The sequence below is a fragment of the Carassius gibelio genome, chromosome A22, assembly GCF_023724105.1.
Source record: "Carassius gibelio isolate Cgi1373 ecotype wild population from Czech Republic chromosome A22, carGib1.2-hapl.c, whole genome shotgun sequence".
Classification (NCBI taxonomy): domain Eukaryota; kingdom Metazoa; phylum Chordata; class Actinopteri; order Cypriniformes; family Cyprinidae; genus Carassius; species Carassius gibelio.
The window spans coordinates 534,801-559,245 of NC_068392.1; the positions used below are offsets into that span (position 1 = coordinate 534,801).

Genomic DNA, 24,445 nt, shown 5'->3' on the forward strand with positions numbered 1-24,445 from the left:
ACACACTCAAAGCATGAACAGCAAGTTAGTATTATTCCTCTTTTGTGAAGTCATCCTGTGCATTAATCTATCCTAAGTGATAGATTCAAAACCTACTTCAGACGAGAACAAGGAAAAATTTCTGCTTAAAACCAACATGGAATTCAACGGGTTACGGGTGTTGTTTTAAGACCCTTAGCAGCCATTAAATGAAACTCACTGAAAACAGGCAGCACACAAACAGGCCCACAGTCAAATCGACAGCATTTGTGTCCTCCAGGGCAGTCTTCATCAGAAGAACATCCTCGACGGGCCGGCACGAACGTCAGCGTCGCCGGACAAAAACCATCCACTAGAGGATTCAAGAGGATCATTTTCAGAGGCCAGAGAGTGTGGCTTCAGCATTTGTGTATCAGGGCTTTAAATACAGATTCTACGTGTCTGTTCAGATCAAGACTTTTAAAGCCTACACATTCCTAAACTGTTAATTACTCTCTAACACTGAGCCACTTGTTTCTGCATTTCTTCAGGTTGTGTAATGAAGTCAACAGATCTTGTCACCTGTGTTACGTCTTTGAATAGCATGAGCGATGCTCAAGTATCCGAACAGATACAACAAAGCAGCAATCAACGAGAAATCCACTCGAGCGGTCATCCTCCCGACCTGTGATCTCACAACAAACTCTGCTGGAAAAGGCCCTGAATTTGTGCGTCAGAAGAAGCACACAAAGCTAAACCAACACGTGTTGCTGCAGTAGCAAACTCTGTGTAAAATGGGTTCCTAAAAAATCCAAGGAGATCAATTCCAACGTTGATCAAGCTCACCTGCCTGTAGCTTTCCAGTAGTCTGGAAGGCCTTAATTAGCTTGTTCAGGTGTGTTTGATGGGGGTTGGATGAGCTGAAAGCTGCATTCAAGCCATGTCATAATAATTAAGGTAGCCTAATTACGAGAGGATTGTGCTTTTCTACGGCAACACAATCAACTGCGAAATGAATCTGCAGTGGTCAGGTGGTACAGCGGTCATGTTGTGATACCGTACAAGAATTAAAATATATATTAATAAGTTCACGGTGTTAATATTTACTCTGAATTCTCTAAACGGGGACAGATATTAAAAGCAGCTGTAACTGTTATGAATATGAGAATATGATGTTAGTTCTTTAAATGTAAACTAGTTGTGAGGGACTGATGTGTTTGTAGCGCCACCCATCGACCATTAAACACTGACCCGCAGCACAGGACTGATTAACTTGTAATCCATAGCCAGATAACTGAAATGAAGAACGAACTGCAATATTTCATAAAAGTACTAGTCAAACCATAGGATGGGTGTTAATTATTTTACTGTTCACATAATATTTTAGCTATAAAGCCGTATTTCAATTGCACGTAAATGGTTTGACTAGCAAAGACCCTAATGTTTCATAGTATTTATGTTTAAATTATACTGAAAACATTACACTGTTATGAAAATACTTGCAGTTTTGTAAAAGGTCTCATTAGGATTGTCTCATTACACCGTTTTGACCAGTAGGTGGAACCCGCGTGACACGAGTCAAATGACTCAAAACGGTGTATCTTTTTGTTGTTGACCGTATGCCGCAGGATCATATATTTCTCCGTGCAATTCGCTAACAGGGGTCCATTGTTCATTCCAGTCATAGTTTTGCAGAAGAAGAGTAAAGGTTTAAATGATTATATATTTTTTTTTAAATGGCCAAAGCAAGTGAAAACTGGGATGAAGACAGTGTGATCAACATTCTCAAAAACTAAAGTCTTTCATTCCCCCTTTTTCACCCCATTTATTTGACATGTAGACCTTTACTAACAACAGAGTTTAGCTCCAAACCTAGTTAAACACACCTAGTGGCCCTGAAAGACCGGAGTTGCCTATCCCTGATCTACAGCAAGCCTCTGTCTGTTTCATGTTGGACTCTTCAAACGAAAAAGGCATTGAGGTTTCTTTCAGTGTTTGAGCCGTCTTGCGGTTTCTGAATTCCATTTACATACAAATAGCTAGTTAGTGTATAGTTTTAAATGAAACTAAATTTTTACCGTTAGTATAGGTGAGACAAGAGTGATTAGAAATTTAAGAATTAAACTTCATTGCATTTAAACAGTTCTGCTCACGTAAAAGGTTTCTATTTGGATGAGGGTAAGCCTCTATGAAACTACACATTACTCAGCAGAGAGTTTACGAACTACGTCCTGACTTACGAACAACTGGTGCAACCAAATAGTGTAGATTTAGTCACAAACTAGCTAGTGGTTATTAAAGCCTTGTGGTCTTAACGTTCTAATTTAAGAACTTACGAATGGCTGGTGCAACCCTACCCAGGTCTCAAGGAGAGGAACTTAAAAGCACTGTGAGAAACAGCCAAATAATACCAAAAAAAAACCCAACTCTTCAAATCAAGCAATTCTTTATTTGAGGTGGAGCAGACCGAAAAGCTTTCAAAACAGTTGAGCAAACAAGGAAACCATGCCATAGGATTAACACTGAATTGAAAAGATCTCCAGTAAGCATTAAGCAAAAGTCCCATGTCCACTTCAATGACCACATCCCTGACCCTTCTGTTGACTTCTTCCCTGACCTCTTCCACTTCCATGTCCCTGTACCTGGCCTTGACAGCTTCCCTGACCCTGTCCGCTTCCCTGACCTTGTCCCTGTCCCTGACCCTGGCCTTGTCCCTGACCGCTTCCCTGACCTTGTCCCTGTCCCTGACCCTGGCCTTGTCCCTGTCCCTGACCCTGGCCTTGTCCCTGACCACTTCCCTGACCCTGGCCTTGTCCCTGACCTTGTCCCTGACCGCTTCCCTGGCCTTGTCCCTGGCCTTGTCCCTGACCGCTTCCCTGGCCGCTTCCCTGGCCCTGTCCCTGGCCTTGTCCGCTTCCCTGGCCCTGACCGCTTCCCTGGCCTTGTCCGCTTCCCTGGCCCTGACCGCTTCCCTGGCCTTGTCCCTGGCCTTGTCCCTGGCCGCTTCCCTGGCCCTGTCCCTGACCCTGTCCCTGGCCGCTTCCCTGTCCCTGACCGCTTCCCTGGCCCTGTCCCTGACCCTGTCCCTGACCGCTTCCCTGGCCCTGTCCCTGACCCTGTCCCAGACCGCTTCCCTGTCCCTGTCCCTGTCCCTGACCGCTTCCCTGTCCCTGACCCTGTCCCTGACCGCTTCCCTGGCCCTGTCCCTGACCCTGTCCCTGACCGCTTCCCTGGCCCTGTCCCTGACCCTGTCCCTGACCACTTCCCTGGCCTTGTCCCTGACCCTGTCCCTGACCGCGTCCCTGGCCCTGTCCCTGGCCTTGTCCGCTTCCCTGGCCCTGTCCCTGACCGCTTCCCTGGCCTTGTCCCTGGCCCTGTCCCTGACCGCTTCCCTGGCCCTGTCCCTGGCCGCTTCCCTGGCCTTGTCCCTGACCCTGTCCCTGGCCGCTTCCCTGGCCCTGTCCCTGACCCTGTCCCTGACCGCTTCCCTGGCCCTGTCCCTGACCGCTTCCCTGGCCCTGTCCCTGACCCTGTCCCTGACCGCTTCCCTGTCCCTGTCCCTGACCCTGTCCCTGACCACTTCCCTGGCCCTGTCCCTGACCTTGTCCCTGACCGCTTCCCTGGCCCTGTCCCTGACCTTGTCCCTGACCGCTTCCCTGGCCCTGTCCCTGACCTTGTCCCTGACCGCTTCCCTGTCCCTGACCGCTTCCCTGGCCCTGTCCCTGACCGCTTCCCTGGCCCTGTCCCTGACCGCTTCCCTGGCCCTGTCCCTGACCCTGTCCGCTTCCCTGGCCCTGTCCTTGTCCCTGACCTTGACCTTGACCTTGGCCTTGTCCCTGTCCTTGGCCCTGACCCTGGCCTTGTCCCTGTCCTTGGCCCTGACCCTGGCCTTGTCCCTGTCCTTGGCCCTGACCCTGGCCGCTTCCCTGGCCTTGTCCCTGACCCTGGCCTTGTCCCTGGCCTTGTCCCTGACCCTGGCCTTGTCCCTGGCCCTGACCGCTTCCCTGGCCCTGTCCCTGGCCTTGTCCTTGGCCTTGTCCCTGTCCTTGGCCTTGGCCTTGTCCCTGTCCCTGGCCTTGTCCCTGGCCTTGTCCCTGACCCTGGCCTTGTCCCTGACCCTGGCCTTGGCCCTGACCGCTTCCCTGGCCTTGTCCTTGACCTTGGCCTTGTCCCTGTCCTTGGCCTTGTCCCTGTCCTTGGCCCTGTCCTTGGCCCTGACCCTGGCCTTGTCCCTGTCCTTGGCCCTGACCCTGGCCTTGGCCCTGACCGCTTCCTTGGCCTTGTCCCTGACCGCTTCCCTGGCCTTGTCCCTGACCGCTTCCCTGGCCTTGTCCCTGTCCCTGACCTTGTCCCTGACCGCGTCCCTGGCCCTGTCCTTGTCCCTGGCCCTGTCCCTGGCCGCTTCCCTGGCCCTGGCCCTGACCGCTTCCCTGGCCCTGGCCCTGACCGCTTCCCTGGCCCTGTCCCTGACCGCTTCCCTGGCCCTGTCCCTGACCGCTTCCCTGGCCCTGTCCCTGACCCTGTCCGCTTCCCTGGCCCTGTCCCAGACCCTGACCGCTTCCCTGGCCCTGTCCCTGACCCTGTCCCTGACCGCTTCCCTGGCCCTGGCCCTGGCCCTGTCCCTGGCCCTGTCCCTGGCCCTGTCCCTGTCCCTGGCCTTGTCCCTGGCCGCTTCCCTGACCTTGTCCCTGTCCCTGACCGCGTCCCTGACCGCGTCCCTGGCCCTGACCGCTTCCCTGGCCTTGTCCCTGACCTTGTCCCTGGCCCTGTCCCTGTCCACTTCCCTGGCCCTGTCCCTGACCCTGGCCGCTTCCCTGGCCCTGTCCCTGACCTTGGCCGCTTCCCTGGCCCTGTCCCTGACCCTGGCCGCTTCCCTGGCCCTGTCCCTGACCCTGGCCGCTTCCCTGGCCCTGTCCCTGACCCTGGCCGCTTCCCTGGCCCTGTCCCTGACCCTGGCCCTGTCCCTGACCCTGGCCGCTTCCCTGGCCCTGTCCCTGACCCTGGCCGCTTCCCTGGCCCTGTCCCTGACCCTGGCCGCTTCCCTGGCCCTGTCCACGAACCGGTCCATGTCCCTGACAGCTCATCTGACCTCTTCCCTGACCACGTGGTTCGCTGCATGCAAAGCCACCGGTGGTTGGGCAACACTTCTGTGTGGCAGGACACTGGCCATCATGGAAACAGCTTTCAGCACACAGTGGGATCATCTCTGGTAAGGGACACTGACCCGGCTTCACTGCGTGCACACAGACGGTCAGCTTTAGTTTGTGCACATAGTCAGCCACTTCAATATACAGCACGACACACTCAAAGCATGAACAGCAAGTTAGTATTATTCCTCTTTTGTGAAGTCATCCTGTGCATTAATCTATCCTAAGTGATAGATTCAAAACCTACTTCAGACGAGAACAAGGAAAAATTTCTGCTTAAAACCAACATGGAATTCAACGGGTTACGGGTGTTGTTTTAAGACCCTTAGCAGCCATTAAATGAAACTCACTGAAAACAGGCAGCACACAAACAGGCCCACAGTCAAATCGACAGCATTTGTGTCCTCCAGGGCAGTCTTCATCAGAAGAACATCCTCGACGGGCCGGCACGAACGTCAGCGTCGCCGGACAAAAACCATCCACTAGAGGATTCAAGAGGATCATTTTCAGAGGCCAGAGAGTGTGGCTTCAGCATTTGTGTATCAGGGCTTTAAATACAGATTCTACGTGTCTGTTCAGATCAAGACTTTTAAAGCCTACACATTCCTAAACTGTTAATTACTCTCTAACACTGAGCCACTTGTTTCTGCATTTCTTCTGGTTGTGTAATGAAGTCAACAGATCTTGTCACCTGTGTTACGTCTTTGAATAGCATGAGCGATGCTCAAGTATCCGAACAGATACAACAAAGCAGCAATCAACGAGAAATCCACTCGAGCGGTCATCCTCCCGACCTGTGATCTCACAACAAACTCTGCTGGAAAAGGCCCTGAATTTGTGCGTCAGAAGAAGCACACAAAGCTAAACCAACACGTGTTGCTGCAGTAGCAAACTCTGTGTAAAATGGGTTCCTAAAAAATCCAAGGAGATCAATTCCAACGTTGATCAAGCTCACCTGCCTGTAGCTTTCCAGTAGTCTGGAAGGCCTTAATTAGCTTGTTCAGGTGTGTTTGATGGGGGTTGGATGAGCTGAAAGCTGCATTCAAGCCATGTCATAATAATTAAGGTAGCCTAATTACGAGAGGATTGTGCTTTTCTACGGCAACACAATCAACTGCGAAATGAATCTGCAGTGGTCAGGTGGTACAGCGGTCATGTTGTGATACCGTACAAGAATTAAAATATATATTAATAAGTTCACGGTGTTAATATTTACTCTGAATTCTCTAAACGGGGACAGATATTAAAAGCAGCTGTAACTGTTATGAATATGAGAATATGATGTTAGTTCTTTAAATGTAAACTAGTTGTGAGGGACTGATGTGTTTGTAGCGCCACCCATCGACCATTAAACACTGACCCGCAGCACAGGACTGATTAACTTGTAATCCATAGCCAGATAACTGAAATGAAGAACGAACTGCAATATTTCATAAAAGTACTAGTCAAACCATAGGATGGGTGTTAATTATTTTACTGTTCACATAATATTTTAGCTATAAAGCCGTATTTCAATTGCACGTAAATGGTTTGACTAGCAAAGACCCTAATGTTTCATAGTATTTATGTTTAAATTATACTGAAAACATTACACTGTTATGAAAATACTTGCAGTTTTGTAAAAGGTCTCATTAGGATTGTCTCATTACACCGTTTTGACCAGTAGGTGGAACCCGCGTGACACGAGTCAAATGACTCAAAACGGTGTATCTTTTTGTTGTTGACCGTATGCCGCAGGATCATATATTTCTCCGTGCAATTCGCTAACAGGGGTCCATTGTTCATTCCAGTCATAGTTTTGCAGAAGAAGAGTAAAGGTTTAAATGATTATATATTTTTTTTAAATGGCCAAAGCAAGTGAAAACTGGGATGAAGACAGTGTGATCAACATTCTCAAAAACTAAAGTCTTTCATTCCCCCTTTTTCACCCCATTTATTTGACATGTAGACCTTTACTAACAACAGAGTTTAGCTCCAAACCTAGTTAAACACACCTAGTGGCCCTGAAAGACCGGAGTTGCCTATCCCTGATCTACAGCAAGCCTCTGTCTGTTTCATGTTGGACTCTTCAAACGAAAAAGGCATTGAGGTTTCTTTCAGTGTTTGAGCCGTCTTGCGGTTTCTGAATTCCATTTACATACAAATAGCTAGTTAGTGTATAGTTTTAAATGAAACTAAATTTTTACCGTTAGTATAGGTGAGACAAGAGTGATTAGAAATTTAAGAATTAAACTTCATTGCATTTAAACAGTTCTGCTCACGTAAAAGGTTTCTATTTGGATGAGGGTAAGCCTCTATGAAACTACACATTACTCAGCAGAGAGTTTACGAACTACGTCCTGACTTACGAACAACTGGTGCAACCAAATAGTGTAGATTTAGTCACAAACTAGCTAGTGGTTATTAAAGCCTTGTGGTCTTAACGTTCTAATTTAAGAACTTACGAATGGCTGGTGCAACCCTACCCAGGTCTCAAGGAGAGGAACTTAAAAGCACTGTGAGAAACAGCCAAATAATACCAAAAAAAAACCCAACTCTTCAAATCAAGCAATTCTTTATTTGAGGTGGAGCAGACCGAAAAGCTTTCAAAACAGTTGAGCAAACAAGGAAACCATGCCATAGGATTAACACTGAATTGAAAAGATCTCCAGTAAGCATTAAGCAAAAGTCCCATGTCCACTTCAATGACCACATCCCTGACCCTTCTGTTGACTTCATCCCTGACCTCTTCCACTTCCATGTCCCTGTACCTGGCCTTGACAGCTTCCCTGACCCTGTCCGCTTCCCTGACCCTGTCCCTGACCCTGGCCTTGTCCCTGACCGCTTCCCTGACCTTGTCCCTGTCCCTGACCCTGGCCTTGTCCCTGTCCCTGACCCTGGCCTTGTCCCTGACCGCTTCCCTGACCCTGGCCTTGTCCCTGACCTTGTCCCTGACCGCTTCCCTGGACTTGTCCCTGGCCTTGTCCCTGACCGCTTCCCTGGCCCTGTCCCTGACCGCTTCCCTGGCCCTGTCCCTGGCCTTGTCCGCTTCCCTGGCCCTGACCGCTTCCCTGGCCTTGTCCGCTTCCCTGGCCCTGACCGCTTCCCTGGCCTTGTCCCTGGCCTTGTCCCTGGCCGCTTCCCTGGCCCTGTCCCTGACCCTGTCCCTGGCCGCTTCCCTGTCCCTGACCGCTTCCCTGGCCCTGTCCCTGACCCTGTCCCTGACCGCTTCCCTGGCCCTGTCCCTGACCCTGTCCCAGACCGCTTCCCTGTCCCTGTCCCTGACCCTGTCCCTGACCGCTTCCCTGTCCCTGACCCTGTCCCTGACCGCTTCCCTGGCCCTGTCCCTGACCCTGTCCCTGACCGCTTCCCTGTCCCTGTCCCTGACCCTGTCCCTGACCACTTCCCTGGCCTTGTCCCTGACCCTGTCCCTGACCGCGTCCCTGGCCCTGTCCCTGGCCTTGTCCGCTTCCCTGGCCCTGTCCCTGACCGCTTCCCTGGCCTTGTCCCTGGCCCTGTCCCTGACCGCTTCCCTGGCCCTGTCCCTGGCCGCTTCCCTGGCCTTGTCCCTGACCCTGTCCCTGGCCGCTTCCCTGGCCCTGTCCCTGACCCTGTCCCTGACCGCTTCCCTGGCCCTGTCCCTGACCGCTTCCCTGGCCCTGTCCCTGACCCTGTCCCTGACCGCTTCCCTGTCCCTGTCCCTGACCCTGTCCCTGACCGCTTCCCTGGCCCTGTCCCTGACCGCTTCCCTGGCCCTGTCCCTGACCCTGTCCCTGACCGCTTCCCTGTCCCTGTCCCTGACCCTGTCCCTGACCACTTCCCTGGCCCTGTCCCTGACCTTGTCCCTGACCGCTTCCCTGGCCCTGTCCCTGACCTTGTCCCTGACCGCTTCCCTGGCCCTGTCCCTGACCTTGTCCCTGACCGCTTCCCTGTCCCTGACCGCTTCCCTGGCCCTGACCGCTTCCCTGGCCCTGACCGCTTCCCTGGCCCTGTCCCTGACCGCTTCCCTGGCCCTGTCCCTGACCCTGTCCGCTTCCCTGGCCCTGTCCTTGTCCCTGACCTTGACCTTGACCTTGGCCTTGTCCCTGTCCTTGGCCCTGACCCTGGCCTTGTCCCTGTCCTTGGCCCTGACCCTGGCCTTGTCCCTGTCCTTGGCCCTGACCCTGGCCTTGTCCCTGTCCTTGGCCCTGACCCTGGCCTTGTCCCTGTCCTTGTCCCTGACCCTGGCCGCTTCCCTGGCCTTGTCCCTGACCCTGGCCTTGTCCCTGACCCTGGCCTTGTCCCTGGCCCTGACCGCTTCCCTGGCCCTGTCCCTGGCCTTGTCCTTGGCCTTGTCCCTGTCCTTGGCCTTGTCCCTGTCCCTGGCCTTGTCCCTGGCCTTGTCCCTGACCCTGGCCTTGTCCCTGACCCTGGCCTTGGCCCTGACCGCTTCCCTGGCCCTGTCCCTGGCCTTGTCCTTGACCTTGGCCTTGTCCCTGTCCTTGGCCTTGTCCCTGTCCTTGGCCCTGTCCTTGGCCCTGACCCTGGCCTTGGCCCTGACCGCTTCCCTGGCCTTGTCCCTGACCGCTTCCCTGGCCTTGTCCCTGTCCCTGACCTTGTCCCTGACCGCGTCCCTGGCCCTGTCCTTGTCCCTGGCCCTGTCCCTGACCTTGTCCCTGGCCCTGTCCCTGTCCACTTCCCTGGCCCTGTCCCTGGCCGCTTCCCTGGCCCTGTCCCTGACCTTGGCCGCTTCCCTGGCCCTGTCCCTGACCCTGGCCGCTTCCCTGGCCCTGTCCCTGACCCTGGCCGCTTCCCTGGCCCTGTCCCTGACCCTGGCCGCTTCCCTGGCTCTGTCCCTGACCCTGGCCCTGTCCCTGACCCTGGCCGCTTCCCTGGCCCTGTCCCTGACCCTGGCCGCTTCCCTGGCCCTGTCCCTGACCCTGGCCGCTTCCCTGGCCCTGTCCACGAACCGGTCCATGTCCCTGACAGCTCATCTGACCTCTTCCCTGACCACGTGGTTCGCTGCATGCAAAGCCACCGGTGGTTGGGCAACACTTCTGTGTGGCAGGACACTGGCCATCATGGAAACAGCTTTCAGCACACAGTGGGATCATCTCTGGTAAGGGACACTGACCCGGCTTCACTGCGTGCACACAGACGGTCAGCTTTAGTTTGTGCACATAGTCAGCCACTTCAATATACAGCACGACACACTCAAAGCATGAACAGCAAGTTAGTATTATTCCTCTTTTGTGAAGTCATCCTGTGCATTAATCTATCCTAAGTGATAGATTCAAAACCTACTTCAGACGAGAACAAGGAAAAATTTCTGCTTAAAACCAACATGGAATTCAACGGGTTACGGGTGTTGTTTTAAGACCCTTAGCAGCCATTAAATGAAACTCACTGAAAACAGGCAGCACACAAACAGGCCCACAGTCAAATCGACAGCATTTGTGTCCTCCAGGGCAGTCTTCATCAGAAGAACATCCTCGACGGGCCGGCACGAACGTCAGCGTCGCCGGACAAAAACCATCCACTAGAGGATTCAAGAGGATCATTTTCAGAGGCCAGAGAGTGTGGCTTCAGCATTTGTGTATCAGGGCTTTAAATACAGATTCTACGTGTCTGTTCAGATCAAGACTTTTAAAGCCTACACATTCCTAAACTGTTAATTACTCTCTAACACTGAGCCACTTGTTTCTGCATTTCTTCTGGTTGTGTAATGAAGTCAACAGATCTTGTCACCTGTGTTACGTCTTTGAATAGCATGAGCGATGCTCAAGTATCCGAACAGATACAACAAAGCAGCAATCAACGAGAAATCCACTCGAGCGGTCATCCTCCCGACCTGTGATCTCACAACAAACTCTGCTGGAAAAGGCCCTGAATTTGTGCGTCAGAAGAAGCACACAAAGCTAAACCAACACGTGTTGCTGCAGTAGCAAACTCTGTGTAAAATGGGTTCCTAAAAAATCCAAGGAGATCAATTCCAACGTTGATCAAGCTCACCTGCCTGTAGCTTTCCAGTAGTCTGGAAGGCCTTAATTAGCTTGTTCAGGTGTGTTTGATGGGGGTTGGATGAGCTGAAAGCTGCATTCAAGCCATGTCATAATAATTAAGGTAGCCTAATTACGAGAGGATTGTGCTTTTCTACGGCAACACAATCAACTGCGAAATGAATCTGCAGTGGTCAGGTGGTACAGCGGTCATGTTGTGATACCGTACAAGAATTAAAATATATATTAATAAGTTCACGGTGTTAATATTTACTCTGAATTCTCTAAACGGGGACAGATATTAAAAGCAGCTGTAACTGTTATGAATATGAGAATATGATGTTAGTTCTTTAAATGTAAACTAGTTGTGAGGGACTGATGTGTTTGTAGCGCCACCCATCGACCATTAAACACTGACCCGCAGCACAGGACTGATTAACTTGTAATCCATAGCCAGATAACTGAAATGAAGAACGAACTGCAATATTTCATAAAAGTACTAGTCAAACCATAGGATGGGTGTTAATTATTTTACTGTTCACATAATATTTTAGCTATAAAGCCGTATTTCAATTGCACGTAAATGGTTTGACTAGCAAAGACCCTAATGTTTCATAGTATTTATGTTTAAATTATACTGAAAACATTACACTGTTATGAAAATACTTGCAGTTTTGTAAAAGGTCTCATTAGGATTGTCTCATTACACCGTTTTGACCAGTAGGTGGAACCCGCGTGACACGAGTCAAATGACTCAAAACGGTGTATCTTTTTGTTGTTGACCGTATGCCGCAGGATCATATATTTCTCCGTGCAATTCGCTAACAGGGGTCCATTGTTCATTCCAGTCATAGTTTTGCAGAAGAAGAGTAAAGGTTTAAATGATTATATATTTTTTTTTAAATGGCCAAAGCAAGTGAAAACTGGGATGAAGACAGTGTGATCAACATTCTCAAAAACTAAAGTCTTTCATTCCCCCTTTTTCACCCCATTTATTTGACATGTAGACCTTTACTAACAACAGAGTTTAGCTCCAAACCTAGTTAAACACACCTAGTGGCCCTGAAAGACCGGAGTTGCCTATCCCTGATCTACAGCAAGCCTCTGTCTGTTTCATGTTGGACTCTTCAAACGAAAAAGGCATTGAGGTTTCTTTCAGTGTTTGAGCCGTCTTGCGGTTTCTGAATTCCATTTACATACAAATAGCTAGTTAGTGTATAGTTTTAAATGAAACTAAATTTTTACCGTTAGTATAGGTGAGACAAGAGTGATTAGAAATTTAAGAATTAAACTTCATTGCATTTAAACAGTTCTGCTCACGTAAAAGGTTTCTATTTGGATGAGGGTAAGCCTCTATGAAACTACACATTACTCAGCAGAGAGTTTACGAACTACGTCCTGACTTACGAACAACTGGTGCAACCAAATAGTGTAGATTTAGTCACAAACTAGCTAGTGGTTATTAAAGCCTTGTGGTCTTAACGTTCTAATTTAAGAACTTACGAATGGCTGGTGCAACCCTACCCAGGTCTCAAGGAGAGGAACTTAAAAGCACTGTGAGAAACAGCCAAATAATACCAAAAAAAAACCCAACTCTTCAAATCAAGCAATTCTTTATTTGAGGTGGAGCAGACCGAAAAGCTTTCAAAACAGTTGAGCAAACAAGGAAACCATGCCATAGGATTAACACTGAATTGAAAAGATCTCCAGTAAGCATTAAGCAAAAGTCCCATGTCCACTTCAATGACCACATCCCTGACCCTTCTGTTGACTTCTTCCCTGACCTCTTCCACTTCCATGTCCCTGTACCTGGCCTTGACAGCTTCCCTGACCCTGTCCGCTTCCCTGACCCTGTCCCTGACCCTGGCCTTGTCCCTGACCGCTTCCCTGACCTTGTCCCTGTCCCTGACCCTGGCCTTGTCCCTGTCCCTGACCCTGGCCTTGTCCCTGACCGCTTCCCTGACCCTGGCCTTGTCCCTGACCTTGTCCCTGACCGCTTCCCTGGACTTGTCCCTGGCCTTGTCCCTGACCGCTTCCCTGGCCCTGTCCCTGACCGCTTCCCTGGCCCTGTCCCTGGCCTTGTCCGCTTCCCTGGCCCTGACCGCTTCCCTGGCCTTGTCCGCTTCCCTGGCCCTGACCGCTTCCCTGGCCTTGTCCCTGGCCTTGTCCCTGGCCGCTTCCCTGGCCCTGTCCCTGACCCTGTCCCTGGCCGCTTCCCTGTCCCTGACCGCTTCCCTGGCCCTGTCCCTGACCCTGTCCCTGACCGCTTCCCTGGCCCTGTCCCTGACCCTGTCCCAGACCGCTTCCCTGGCCCTGTCCCTGACCCTGTCCCAGACCGCTTCCCTGTCCCTGTCCCTGACCCTGTCCCTGACCGCTTCCCTGTCCCTGACCCTGTCCCTGACCGCTTCCCTGGCCCTGTCCCTGACCCTGTCCCTGACCGCTTCCCTGTCCCTGTCCCTGACCCTGTCCCTGACCACTTCCCTGGCCTTGTCCCTGACCCTGTCCCTGACCGCGTCCCTGGCCCTGTCCCTGGCCTTGTCCGCTTCCCTGGCCCTGTCCCTGACCGCTTCCCTGGCCTTGTCCCTGGCCCTGTCCCTGACCGCTTCCCTGGCCCTGTCCCTGGCCGCTTCCCTGGCCTTGTCCCTGACCCTGTCCCTGGCCGCTTCCCTGGCCCTGTCCCTGACCCTGTCCCTGACCGCTTCCCTGGCCCTGTCCCTGACCGCTTCCCTGGCCCTGTCCCTGACCCTGTCCCTGACCGCTTCCCTGTCCCTGTCCCTGACCCTGTCCCTGACCACTTCCCTGGCCCTGTCCCTGACCTTGTCCCTGACCGCTTCCCTGGCCCTGTCCCTGACCTTGTCCCTGACCGCTTCCCTGGCCCTGTCCCTGACCTTGTCCCTGACCGCTTCCCTGTCCCTGACCGCTTCCCTGGCCCTGTCCCTGACCGCTTCCCTGGCCCTGTCCCTGACCGCTTCCCTGGCCCTGACCGCTTCCCTGGCCCTGTCCTTGTCCCTGACCTTGACCTTGACCTTGGCCTTGTCCCTGTCCTTGGCCCTGACCCTGGCCTTGTCCCTGTCCTTGGCCCTGACCCTGGCCTTGTCCCTGTCCTTGTCCCTGACCCTGGCCGCTTCCCTGGCCTTGTCCCTGACCCTGGCCTTGTCCCTGACCCTGGCCTTGTCCCTGGCCCTGGCCGCTTCCCTGGCCCTGTCCCTGGCCTTGTCCTTGGCCTTGTCCCTGTCCTTGGCCTTGTCCCTGTCCCTGGCCTTGTCCCTGGCCTTGTCCCTGACCCTGGCCTTGTCCCTGACCCTGGCCTTGGCCCTGACCGCTTCCCTGGCCCTGTCCCTGGCCTTGTCCTTGACCTTGGCCTTGTCCCTGTCCTTGGCCTTGTCCCTGTCCTTGGCCCTGTCCTTGGCCCTGACCCTGGCCTTGTCCCTGTCCTTGGCCCTGACCCTGGCCTTGGCCCTGACCGCTTCCTTGGCCTTGTCCCTGACCGCTTCCCTGGCCTTGTCCCTGACCGCTTCCCTGGCCTTGTCCCTGTCCCTGACCTTGTCCCTGACCGCGTCCCTGGCCCTGTCCTTGTCCCTGGCCGCTTCCCTGGCCCTGTCCCTGACCGCTTCCCTGGCCCTGGCCCTGACCCTGGCCTTGTCCCTGACCGCTTCCCTGGCCCTGTCCCTGACCGCTTCCCTGGCCCTGTCCCTGACCCTGTCCCTGTCCGCTTCCCTGGCCTTGTCCCAGACCCTGACCGCTTCCCTGGCCCTGTCCCTGACCCTGTCCCTGACCGCTTCCCTGGCCCTGGCCCTGTCCCTGGCCCTGGCCTTGTCCCTGTCCCTGTCCCTGGCCCTGTCCCTGGCCTTGTCCCTGGCCTTGTCCCTGGCCGCTTCCCTGACCTTGTCCCTGTCCCTGACCGCGTCCCTGACCGCGTCCCTGGCCCTGACCGCTTCCCTGGCCCTGTCCCTGACCTTGTCCCTGGCCCTGTCCCTGTCCACTTCCCTGGCCCTGTCCCTGACCTTGGCCGCTTCCCTGGCCCTGTCCCTGACCCTGGCCGCTTCCCTGGCCCTGTCCCTGACCCTGGCCGCTTCCCTGGCCCTGTCCCTGACCCTGGCCGCTTCCCTGGCCCTGTCCCTGACCCTGGCCCTGTCCCTGACCCTGGCCGCTTCCCTGGCCCTGTCCCTGACCCTGGCCGCTTCCCTGGCCCTGTCCCTGACCCTGGCCGCTTCCCTGGCCCTGTCCACGAACCGGTCCATGTCCCTGACAGCTCATCTGACCTCTTCCCTGACCACGTGGTTCGCTGCATGCAAAGCCACCGGTGGTTGGGCAACACTTCTGTGTGGCAGGACACTGGCCATCATGGAAACAGCTTTCAGCACACAGTGGGATCATCTCTGGTAAGGGACACTGACCCGGCTTCACTGCGTGCACACAGACGGTCAGCTTTAGTTTGTGCACATAGTCAGCCACTTCAATATACAGCACGACACACTCAAAGCATGAACAGCAAGTTAGTATTATTCCTCTTTTGTGAAGTCATCCTGTGCATTAATCTATCCTAAGTGATAGATTCAAAACCTACTTCAGACGAGAACAAGGAAAAATTTCTGCTTAAAACCAACATGGAATTCAACGGGTTACGGGTGTTGTTTTAAGACCCTTAGCAGCCATTAAATGAAACTCACTGAAAACAGGCAGCACACAAACAGGCCCACAGTCAAATCGACAGCATTTGTGTCCTCCAGGGCAGTCTTCATCAGAAGAACATCCTCGACGGGCCGGCACGAACGTCAGCGTCGCCGGACAAAAACCATCCACTAGAGGATTCAAGAGGATCATTTTCAGAGGCCAGAGAGTGTGGCTTCAGCATTTGTGTATCAGGGCTTTAAATACAGATTCTACGTGTCTGTTCAGATCAAGACTTTTAAAGCCTACACATTCCTAAACTGTTAATTACTCTCTAACACTGAGCCACTTGTTTCTGCATTTCTTCAGGTTGTGTAATGAAGTCAACAGATCTTGTCACCTGTGTTACGTCTTTGAATAGCATGAGCGATGCTCAAGTATCCGAACAGATACAACAAAGCAGCAATCAACGAGAAATCCACTCGAGCGGTCATCCTCCCGACCTGTGATCTCACAACAAACTCTGCTGGAAAAGGCCCTGAATTTGTGCGTCAGAAGAAGCACACAAAGCTAAACCAACACGTGTTGCTGCAGTAGCAAACTCTGTGTAAAATGGGTTCCTAAAAAATCCAAGGAGATCAATTCCAACGTTGATCAAGCTCACCTGCCTGTAGCTTTCCAGTAGTCTGGAAGGCCTTAATTAGCTTGTTCAGGTGTGTTTGATGGGGGTTGGATGAGCTGAAAGCTGCATTCAAGCCATGTCATAATAATTAAGGTAGCCTAATTACGAGAGGATTGTGCTTTTCTACGGCAACACAATCAACTGCGAAATGAATCTGCAGTGGTCAGGTGGTACAGCGGTCATGTTGTGATACCGTACAAGAATTAAAATATATATTAATAAGTTCACGGTGTTAATATTTACTCTGAATTCTCTAAACGGGGACAGATATTAAAAGCAGCTGTAACTGTTATGAATATGAGAATATGATGTTAGTTCTTTAAATGTAAACTAGTTGTGAGGGACTGATGTGTTTGTAGCGCCACCCATCGACCATTAAACACTGACCCGCAGCACAGGACTGATTAACTTGTAATCCATAGCCAGATAACTGAAATGAAGAACGAACTGCAATATTTCATAAAAGTACTAGTCAAACCATAGGATGGGTGTTAATTATTTTACTGTTCACATAATATTTTAGCTATAAAGCCGTATTTCAATTGCACGTAAATGGTTTGACTAGCAAAGACCCTAATGTTTCATAGTATTTATGTTTAAATTATACTGAAAACATTACACTGTTATGAAAATACTTGCAGTTTTGTAAAAGGTCTCATTAGGATTGTCTCATTACACCGTTTTGACCAGTAGGTGGAACCCGCGTGACACGAGTCAAATGACTCAAAACGGTGTATCTTTTTGTTGTTGACCGTATGCCGGAGGATCATATATTTCTCCGTGCAATTCGCTAACAGGGGTCCATTGTTCATTCCAGTCATAGTTTTGCAGAAGAAGAGTAAAGGTTTAAATGATTATATATTTTTTTTTAAATGGCCAAAGCAAGTGAAAACTGGGATGAAGACAGTGTGATCAACATTCTCAAAAACTAAAGTCTTTCATTCCCCCTTTTTCACCCCATTTATTTGACATGTAGACCTTTACTAACAACAGAGTTTAGCTCCAAACCTAGTTAAACACACCTAGTGGCCCTGAAAGACCGGAGTTGCCTATCCCTGATCTACAGCAAGCCTCTGTCTGTTTCATGTTGGACTCTTCAAACGAAAAAGGCATTGAGGTTTCTTTCAGTGTTTGAGCCGTCTTGCGGTTTCTGAATTCCATTTACATACAAATAGCTAGTTAGTGTATAGTTTTAAATGAAACTAAATTTTTACCGTTAGTATAGGTGAGACAAGAGTGATTAGAAATTTAAGAATTAAACTTCATTGCATTTAAACAGTTCTGCTCACGTAAAAGGTTTCTATTTGGATGAGGGTAAGCCTCTATGAAACTACACATTACTCAGCAGAGAGTTTACGAACTACGTCCTGACTTACGAACAACTGGTGCAACCAAATAGTGTAGATTTAGTCACAAACTAGCTAGTGGTTATTAAAGCCTTGTGGTCTTAACGTTCTAATTTAAGAACTTACGAATGGCTGGTGCAACCCTACCCAGGTCTCAAGGAGAGGAACTTAAAAGCACTGTGAGAAACAGCCAAATAATACCAAAAAAAAACCCAACTCTTCAAATCAAGCAATTCTTTATTTGAGGTGGAGCAGACCGAAAAGCTTTCAAAACAGTTGAGCAAACAAGGAAACCATGCCATAGGATTAACACTGAATTGAAAAGATCTCCAGTAAGCATTAAGCAAAAGTCCCATGTCCACTTCAATGACCACATCCCTGACCCTTCTGTTGACTTCTTCCCTGACCTCTTCCACTTCCATGTCCCTGTACCTGGCCTTGACAGCTTCCCTGACCCTGTCCGCTTCCCTGACCTTGTCCCTGTCCCTGACCCTGGCCTTGTCCCTGACCGCTTCCCTGACCTTGTCCCTGTCCCTGACCCTGGCCTTGTCCCTGTCCCTGACCCTGGCCTTGTCCCTGACCACTTCCCTGACCCTGGCCTTGTCCCTGACCTTGTCCCTGACCGCTTCCCTGGCCTTGTCCCTGGCCTTGTCCCTGACCGCTTCCCTGGCCCTGTCCCTGACCGCTTCCCTGGCCCTGTCCCTGGCCGCTTCCCTGGCCCTGTCCCTGGCCTTGTCCGCTTCCCTGGCCCTGACCGCTTCCCTGGCCTTGTCCGCTTCCCTGGCCCTGACCGCTTCCCTGGCCTTGTCCCTGGCCGCTTCCCTGGCCCTGTCCCTGACCCTGTCCCTGGCCGCTTCCCTGTCCCTGACCGCTTCCCTGGCCCTGTCCCTGACCCTGTCCCTGACCGCTTCCCTGGCCCTGTCCCTGACCCTGTCCCAGACCGCTTCCCTGTCCCTGACCCTGACCCTGTCCCTGACCGCTTCCCTGTCCCTGACCCTGTCCCTGACCGCTTCCCTGGCCCTGTCCCTGACCCTGTCCCTGACCGCTTCCCTGTCCCTGTCCCTGACCCTGTCCCTGACCACTTCCCTGGCCTTGTCCCTGACCCTGTCCCTGACCGCGTCCCTGGCCCTGTCCCTGGCCTTGTCCGCTTCCCTGGCCCTCTCCCTGACCGCTTCCCTGGCCTTGTCCCTGGCCCTGTCCCTGACCGCTTCCCTGGCCCTGTCCCTGGCCGCTTCCCTGGCCTTGTCCCTGACCCTGTCCCTGGCCGCTTCCCTGGCCCTGTCCCTGACCCTGTCCCTGACCGCTTCCCTGGCCCTGTCCCTGACCGCTTCCCTGGCCCTGTCCCTGACCCTGTCCCTGACCGCTTCCCTGGCCCTGTCCCTGACCGCTTCCCTGGCCCTGTCCCTGACCCTGTCCCTGACCGCTTCCCTGTCCCTGTCCCTGACCGCTTCCCTGTCCCTGTCCCTGACCCTGTCCCTGACCACTTCCCTGGCCCTGTCCCTGACCTTGTCCCTGACCGCTTCCCTGGCCCTGTCCCTGACCTTGTCCCTGACCGCTTCCCTGGCCCTGTCCCTGACCTTGTCCCTGACCGCTTCCCTGTCCCTGACCGCTTCCCTGGCCCTGTCCCTGACCGCTTCCCTGGCCCTGTCCCTGACCGCTTCCCTGGCCCTGTCCCTGACCCTGTCCGCTTCCCTGGCCCTGTCCTTGTCCCTGACCTTGACCTTGACCTTGGCCTTGTCCCTGTCCTTGGCCCTGACCCTGGCCTTGTCCCTGTCCTTGGCCCTGACCCTGGCCTTGTCCCTGTCCTTGGCCCTGACCCTGGCCGCTTCCCTGGCCTTGTCCCTGACCCTGGCCTTGTCCCTGGCCTTGTCCCTGACCCTGGCCTTGTCCCTGGCCCTGACCGCTTCCCTGGCCCTGTCCCTGGCCTTGGCCTTGTCCCTGTCCCTGGCCTTGTCCCTGGCCTTGTCCCTGGCCTTGTCCCTGACCCTGGCCTTGTCCCTGACCCTGGCCTTGGCCCTGACCGCTTCCCTGGCCCTGTCCCTGGCCTTGTCCTTGACCTTGGCCTTGTCCCTGTCCTTGGCCTTGTCCCTGTCCTTGGCCCTGTCCTTGGCCCTGACCCTGGCCTTGTCCCTGTCCTTGGCCCTGACCCTGGCCTTGGCCCTGACCGCTTCCTTGGCCTTGTCCCTGACCGCTTCCCTGGCCTTGTCCCTGACCGCTTCCCTGGCCTTGTCCCTGTCCCTGACCTTGTCCCTGACCGCGTCCCTGGCCCTGTCCTTGTCCCTGGCCCTGTCCCTGGCCGCTTCCCTGGCCCTGTCCCTGACCGCTTCCCTGGCCCTGGCCCTGACCGCTTCCCTGGCCCTGGCCCTGACCGCTTCCCTGGCCCTGTCCCTGACCCTGTCCGCTTCCCTGGCCTTGTCCCAGACCCTGACCGCTTCCCTGGCCCTGTCCCTGACCCTGTCCCTGACCGCTTCCCTGGCCCTGGCCCTGTCCCTGGCCCTGGCCTTGTCCCTGTCCCTGGCCCTGTCCCTGGCCTTGTCCCTGGCCTTGTCCCTGGCCTTGTCCCTGACCTTGTCCCTGTCCCTGACCGCGTCCCTGACCGCGTCCCTGGCCCTGACCGCTTCCCTGGCCTTGTCCCTGACCTTGTCCCTGGCCCTGTCCCTGTCCACTTCCCTGGCCCTGTCCCTGACCTTGGCCGCTTCCCTGGCCCTGTCCCTGACCCTGGCCGCTTCCCTGGCCCTGTCCCTGACCCTGGCCGCTTCCCTGGCCCTGTCCCTGACCCTGGCCGCTTCCCTGTCCCTGTCCCTGACCCTGGCCCTGTCCCTGACCCTGGCCGCTTCCCTGGCCCTGTCCCTGACCCTGGCCGCTTCCCTGGCCCTGTCCACGAACCGGTCCATGTCCCTGACAGCTCATCTGACCTCTTCCCTGACCACGTGGTTCGCTGCATGCAAAGCCACCGGTGGTTGGGCAACACTTCTGTGTGGCAGGACACTGGCCATCATGGAAACAGCTTTCAGCACACAGTGGGATCATCTCTGGTAAGGGACACTGACCCGGCTTCACTGCGTGCACACAGACGGTCAGCTTTAGTTTGTGCACATAGTCAGCCACTTCAATATACAGCACGACACACTCAAAGCATGAACAGCAAGTTAGTATTATTCCTCTTTTGTGAAGTCATCCTGTGCATTAATCTATCCTAAGTGATAGATTCAAAACCTACTTCAGACGAGAACAAGGAAAAATTTCTGCTTAAAACCAACATGGAATTCAACGGGTTACGGGTGTTGTTTTAAGACCCTTAGCAGCCATTAAATGAAACTCACTGAAAACAGGCAGCACACAAACAGGCCCACAGTCAAATCGACAGCATTTGTGTCCTCCAGGGCAGTCTTCATCAGAAGAACATCCTCGACGGGCCGGCACGAACGTCAGCGTCGCCGGACAAAAACCATCCACTAGAGGATTCAAGAGGATCATTTTCAGAGGCCAGAGAGTGTGGCTTCAGCATTTGTGTATCAGGGCTTTAAATACAGATTCTACGTGTCTGTTCAGATCAAGACTTTTAAAGCCTACACATTCCTAAACTGTTAATTACTCTCTAACACTGAGCCACTTGTTTCTGCATTTCTTCTGGTTGTGTAATGAAGTCAACAGATCTTGTCACCTGTGTTACGTCTTTGAATAGCATGAGCGATGCTCAAGTATCCGAACAGATACAACAAAGCAGCAATCAACGAGAAATCCACTCGAGCGGTCATCCTCCCGACCTGTGATCTCACAACAAACTCTGCTGGAAAAGGCCCTGAATTTGTGCGTCAGAAGAAGCACACAAAGCTAAACCAACACGTGTTGCTGCAGTAGCAAACTCTGTGTAAAATGGGTTCCTAAAAAATCCAAGGAGATCAATTCCAACGTTGATCAAGCTCACCTGCCTGTAGCTTTCCAGTAGTCTGGAAGGCCTTAATTAGCTTGTTCAGGTGTGTTTGATGGGGGTTGGATGAGCTGAAAGCTGCATTCAAGCCATGTCATAATAATTAAGGTAGCCTAATTACGAGAGGATTGTGCTTTTCTACGGCAACACAATCAACTGCGAAATGAATCTGCAGTGGTCAGGTGGTACAGCGGTCATGTTGTGATACCGTACAAGAATTAAAATATATATTAATAAGTTCACGGTGTTAATATTTACTCTGAATTCTCTAAACGGGGACAGATATTAAAAGCAGCTGTAACTGTTATGAATATGAGAATATGATGTTAGTTCTTTAAATGTAAACTAGTTGTGAGGGACTGATGTGTTTGTAGCGCCACCCATCGACCATTAAACACTGACCCGCAGCACAGGACTGATTAACTTGTAATCCATAGCCAGATAACTGAAATGAAGAACGAACTGCAATATTTCATAAAAGTACTAGTCAAACCATAGGATGGGTGTTAATTATTTTACTGTTCACATAATATTTTAGCTATAAAGCCGTATTTCAATTGCACGTAAATGGTTTGACTAGCAAAGACCCTAATGTTTCATAGTATTTATGTTTAAATTATACTGAAAACATTACACTGTTATGAAAATACTTGCAGTTTTGTAAAAGGTCTCATTAGGATTGTCTCATTACACCGTTTTGACCAGTAGGTGGAACCCGCGTGACACGAGTCAAATGACTCAAAACGGTGTATCTTTTTGTTGTTGACCGTATGCCGCAGGATCATATATTTCTCCGTGCAATTCGCTAACAGGGGTCCATTGTTCATTCCAGTCATAGTTTTGCAGAAGAAGAGTAAAGGTTTAAATGATTATATATTTTTTTTTAAATGGCCAAAGCAAGTGAAAACTGGGATGAAGACAGTGTGATCAACATTCTCAAAAACTAAAGTCTTTCATTCCCCCTTTTTCACCCCATTTATTTGACATGTAGACCTTTACTAACAACAGAGTTTAGCTCCAAACCTAGTTAAACACACCTAGTGGCCCTGAAAGACCGGAGTTGCCTATCCCTGATCTACAGCAAGCCTCTGTCTGTTTCATGTTGGACTCTTCAAACGAAAAAGGCATTGAGGTTTCTTTCAGTGTTTGAGCCGTCTTGCGGTTTCTGAATTCCATTTACATACAAATAGCTAGTTAGTGTATAGTTTTAAATGAAACTAAATTTTTACCGTTAGTATAGGTGAGACAAGAGTGATTAGAAATTTAAGAATTAAACTTCATTGCATTTAAACAGTTCTGCTCACGTAAAAGGTTTCTATTTGGATGAGGGTAAGCCTCTATGAAACTACACATTACTCAGCAGAGAGTTTACGAACTACGTCCTGACTTACGAACAACTGGTGCAACCAAATAGTGTAGATTTAGTCACAAACTAGCTAGTGGTTATTAAAGCCTTGTGGTCTTAACGTTCTAATTTAAGAACTTACGAATGGCTGGTGCAACCCTACCCAGGTCTCAAGGAGAGGAACTTAAAAGCACTGTGAGAAACAGCCAAATAATACCAAAAAAAAACCCAACTCTTCAAATCAAGCAATTCTTTATTTGAGGTGGAGCAGACCGAAAAGCTTTCAAAACAGTTGAGCAAACAAGGAAACCATGCCATAGGATTAACACTGAATTGAAAAGATCTCCAGTAAGCATTAAGCAAAAGTCCCATGTCCACTTCAATGACCACATCCCTGACCCTTCTGTTGACTTCTTCCCTGACCTCTTCCACTTCCATGTCCCTGTACCTGGCCTTGACAGCTTCCCTGACCCTGTCCGCTTCCCTGACCTTGTCCCTGTCCCTGACCCTGGCCTTGTCCCTGACCGCTTCCCTGACCTTGTCCCTGTCCCTGACCCTGGCCTTGTCCCTGTCCCTGACCCTGGCCTTGTCCCTGACCACTTCCCTGACCCTGGCCTTGTCCCTGACCTTGTCCCTGACCGCTTCCCTGGCCTTGTCCCTGGCCTTGTCCCTGACCGCTTCCCTGGCCCTGTCCCTGACCGCTTCCCTGGCCCTGTCCCTGACCGCTTCCCTGGCCCTGTCCCTGGCCGCTTCCCTGGCCCTGTCCCTGGCCTTGTCCGCTTCCCTGGCCCTGACCGCTTCCCTGGCCTTGTCCGCTTCCCTGGCCCTGACCGCTTCCCTGGCCTTGTCCCTGGCCGCTTCCCTGGCCCTGTCCCTGACCCTGTCCCTGGCCGCTTCCCTGTCCCTGACCGCTTCCCTGGCCCTGTCCCTGACCCTGTCCCTGACCGCTTCCCTGGCCCTGTCCCTGACCCTGTCCCAGACCGCTTCCCTGTCCCTGTCCCTGACCCTGTCCCTGACCGCTTCCCTGTCCCTGACCCTGTCCCTGACCGCTTCCCTGGCCCTGTCCCTGACCCTGTCCCTGACCGCTTCCCTGTCCCTGTCCCTGACCCTGTCCCTGACCACTTCCCTGGCCTTGTCCCTGACCCTGTCCCTGACCGCGTCCCTGGCCCTGTCCCTGGCCTTGTCCGCTTCCCTGGCCCTCTCCCTGACCGCTTCCCTGGCCTTGTCCCTGGCCCTGTCCCTGACCGCTTCCCTGGCCCTGTCCCTGGCCGCTTCCCTGGCCTTGTCCCTGACCCTGTCCCTGGCCGCTTCCCTGGCCCTGTCCCTGACCCTGTCCCTGACCGCTTCCCTGGCCCTGTCCCTGACCGCTTCCCTGGCCCTGTCCCTGACCCTGTCCCTGACCGCTTCCCTGGCCCTGTCCCTGACCGCTTCCCTGGCCCTGTCCCTGACCCTGTCCCTGACCGCTTCC

General features: G+C 52.7%; 3 protein-coding genes and 1 long non-coding RNA gene across 18 annotated transcripts in view; 2 read left to right on the forward strand and 2 right to left on the reverse strand.

Moving 5' to 3' along the window:
• LOC127942996 (ubiquitin carboxyl-terminal hydrolase 47-like) overlaps positions 1-24,445 on the forward strand; it is a 52,842-nt gene that overhangs the window by 17,114 nt on the left and 11,283 nt on the right. The gene's annotated exons all lie outside the window — the stretch shown is intronic.
• Positions 1-24,445, forward strand: part of LOC127942991 (hornerin-like) — a 225,032-nt gene that overhangs the window by 5,493 nt on the left and 195,094 nt on the right. The gene's annotated exons all lie outside the window — the stretch shown is intronic.
• LOC127943005 (uncharacterized) lies at positions 25-890 on the reverse strand. The gene is made up of 2 exons (XR_008149524.1): positions 541-890; positions 25-331 (listed from the first exon to the last, which is right to left on the reverse strand). It is a non-coding gene; the product is annotated as an uncharacterized LOC127943005 (long non-coding RNA).
• On the reverse strand, positions 2,388-21,656 carry LOC127942992 (uncharacterized). 15 transcript variants are annotated; one of them, XM_052539060.1, is made up of 10 exons: positions 21,366-21,656; positions 21,025-21,156; positions 20,557-20,760; positions 19,549-19,626; positions 14,047-14,298; positions 13,093-13,140; positions 7,981-8,208; positions 4,058-4,303; positions 3,524-4,015; positions 2,388-2,713 (listed from the first exon to the last, which is right to left on the reverse strand). In XM_052539060.1, exons 1-10 carry the CDS (start codon positions 21,457-21,459, stop codon positions 2,532-2,534), a joined length of 1,956 nt encoding a protein of 651 aa, XP_052395020.1. In that variant the 5' UTR covers positions 21,460-21,656; the 3' UTR covers positions 2,388-2,531. The 15 variants fall into 15 exon arrangements, with proteins under 15 accessions (XP_052395020.1, XP_052395027.1, XP_052395034.1 ...); XM_052539067.1 differs by lacking the exons at positions 7,981-8,208; positions 13,093-13,140; positions 14,047-14,298; ... (2 more) ...; positions 21,025-21,156; positions 21,366-21,656 and adding exons at positions 4,670-4,711; positions 9,733-9,804; positions 15,097-15,468; positions 15,733-15,864; positions 16,074-16,362; XM_052539074.1 differs by lacking the exons at positions 7,981-8,208; positions 13,093-13,140; positions 14,047-14,298; ... (2 more) ...; positions 21,025-21,156; positions 21,366-21,656 and adding exons at positions 4,670-4,711; positions 9,733-9,804; positions 15,157-15,468; positions 15,733-15,864; positions 16,074-16,361.

Bases quoted from the DNA above. Each gene is read 5' to 3' on its own strand.
- LOC127942992 (XM_052539060.1), bottom strand. From the start codon at position 21,459: ATGACCGCTCGAGTGGATTTCTCGTTGATTGCTGCTTTGTTGTATCTG. The intron at 20,761-21,024 runs GTGAGTTTCATT...GTGTGCACGCAG, and splicing joins TTGTGTGCTGCCTGTTTTCA to TGAAGCCGGGTCAGTGTCCC. The intron at 8,209-13,092 runs GTCAGGGACAAG...GCCAGGGACAAG, and splicing joins GGGACAGGGCCAGGGAAGCG to GCCAGGGACAAGGCCAGGGA.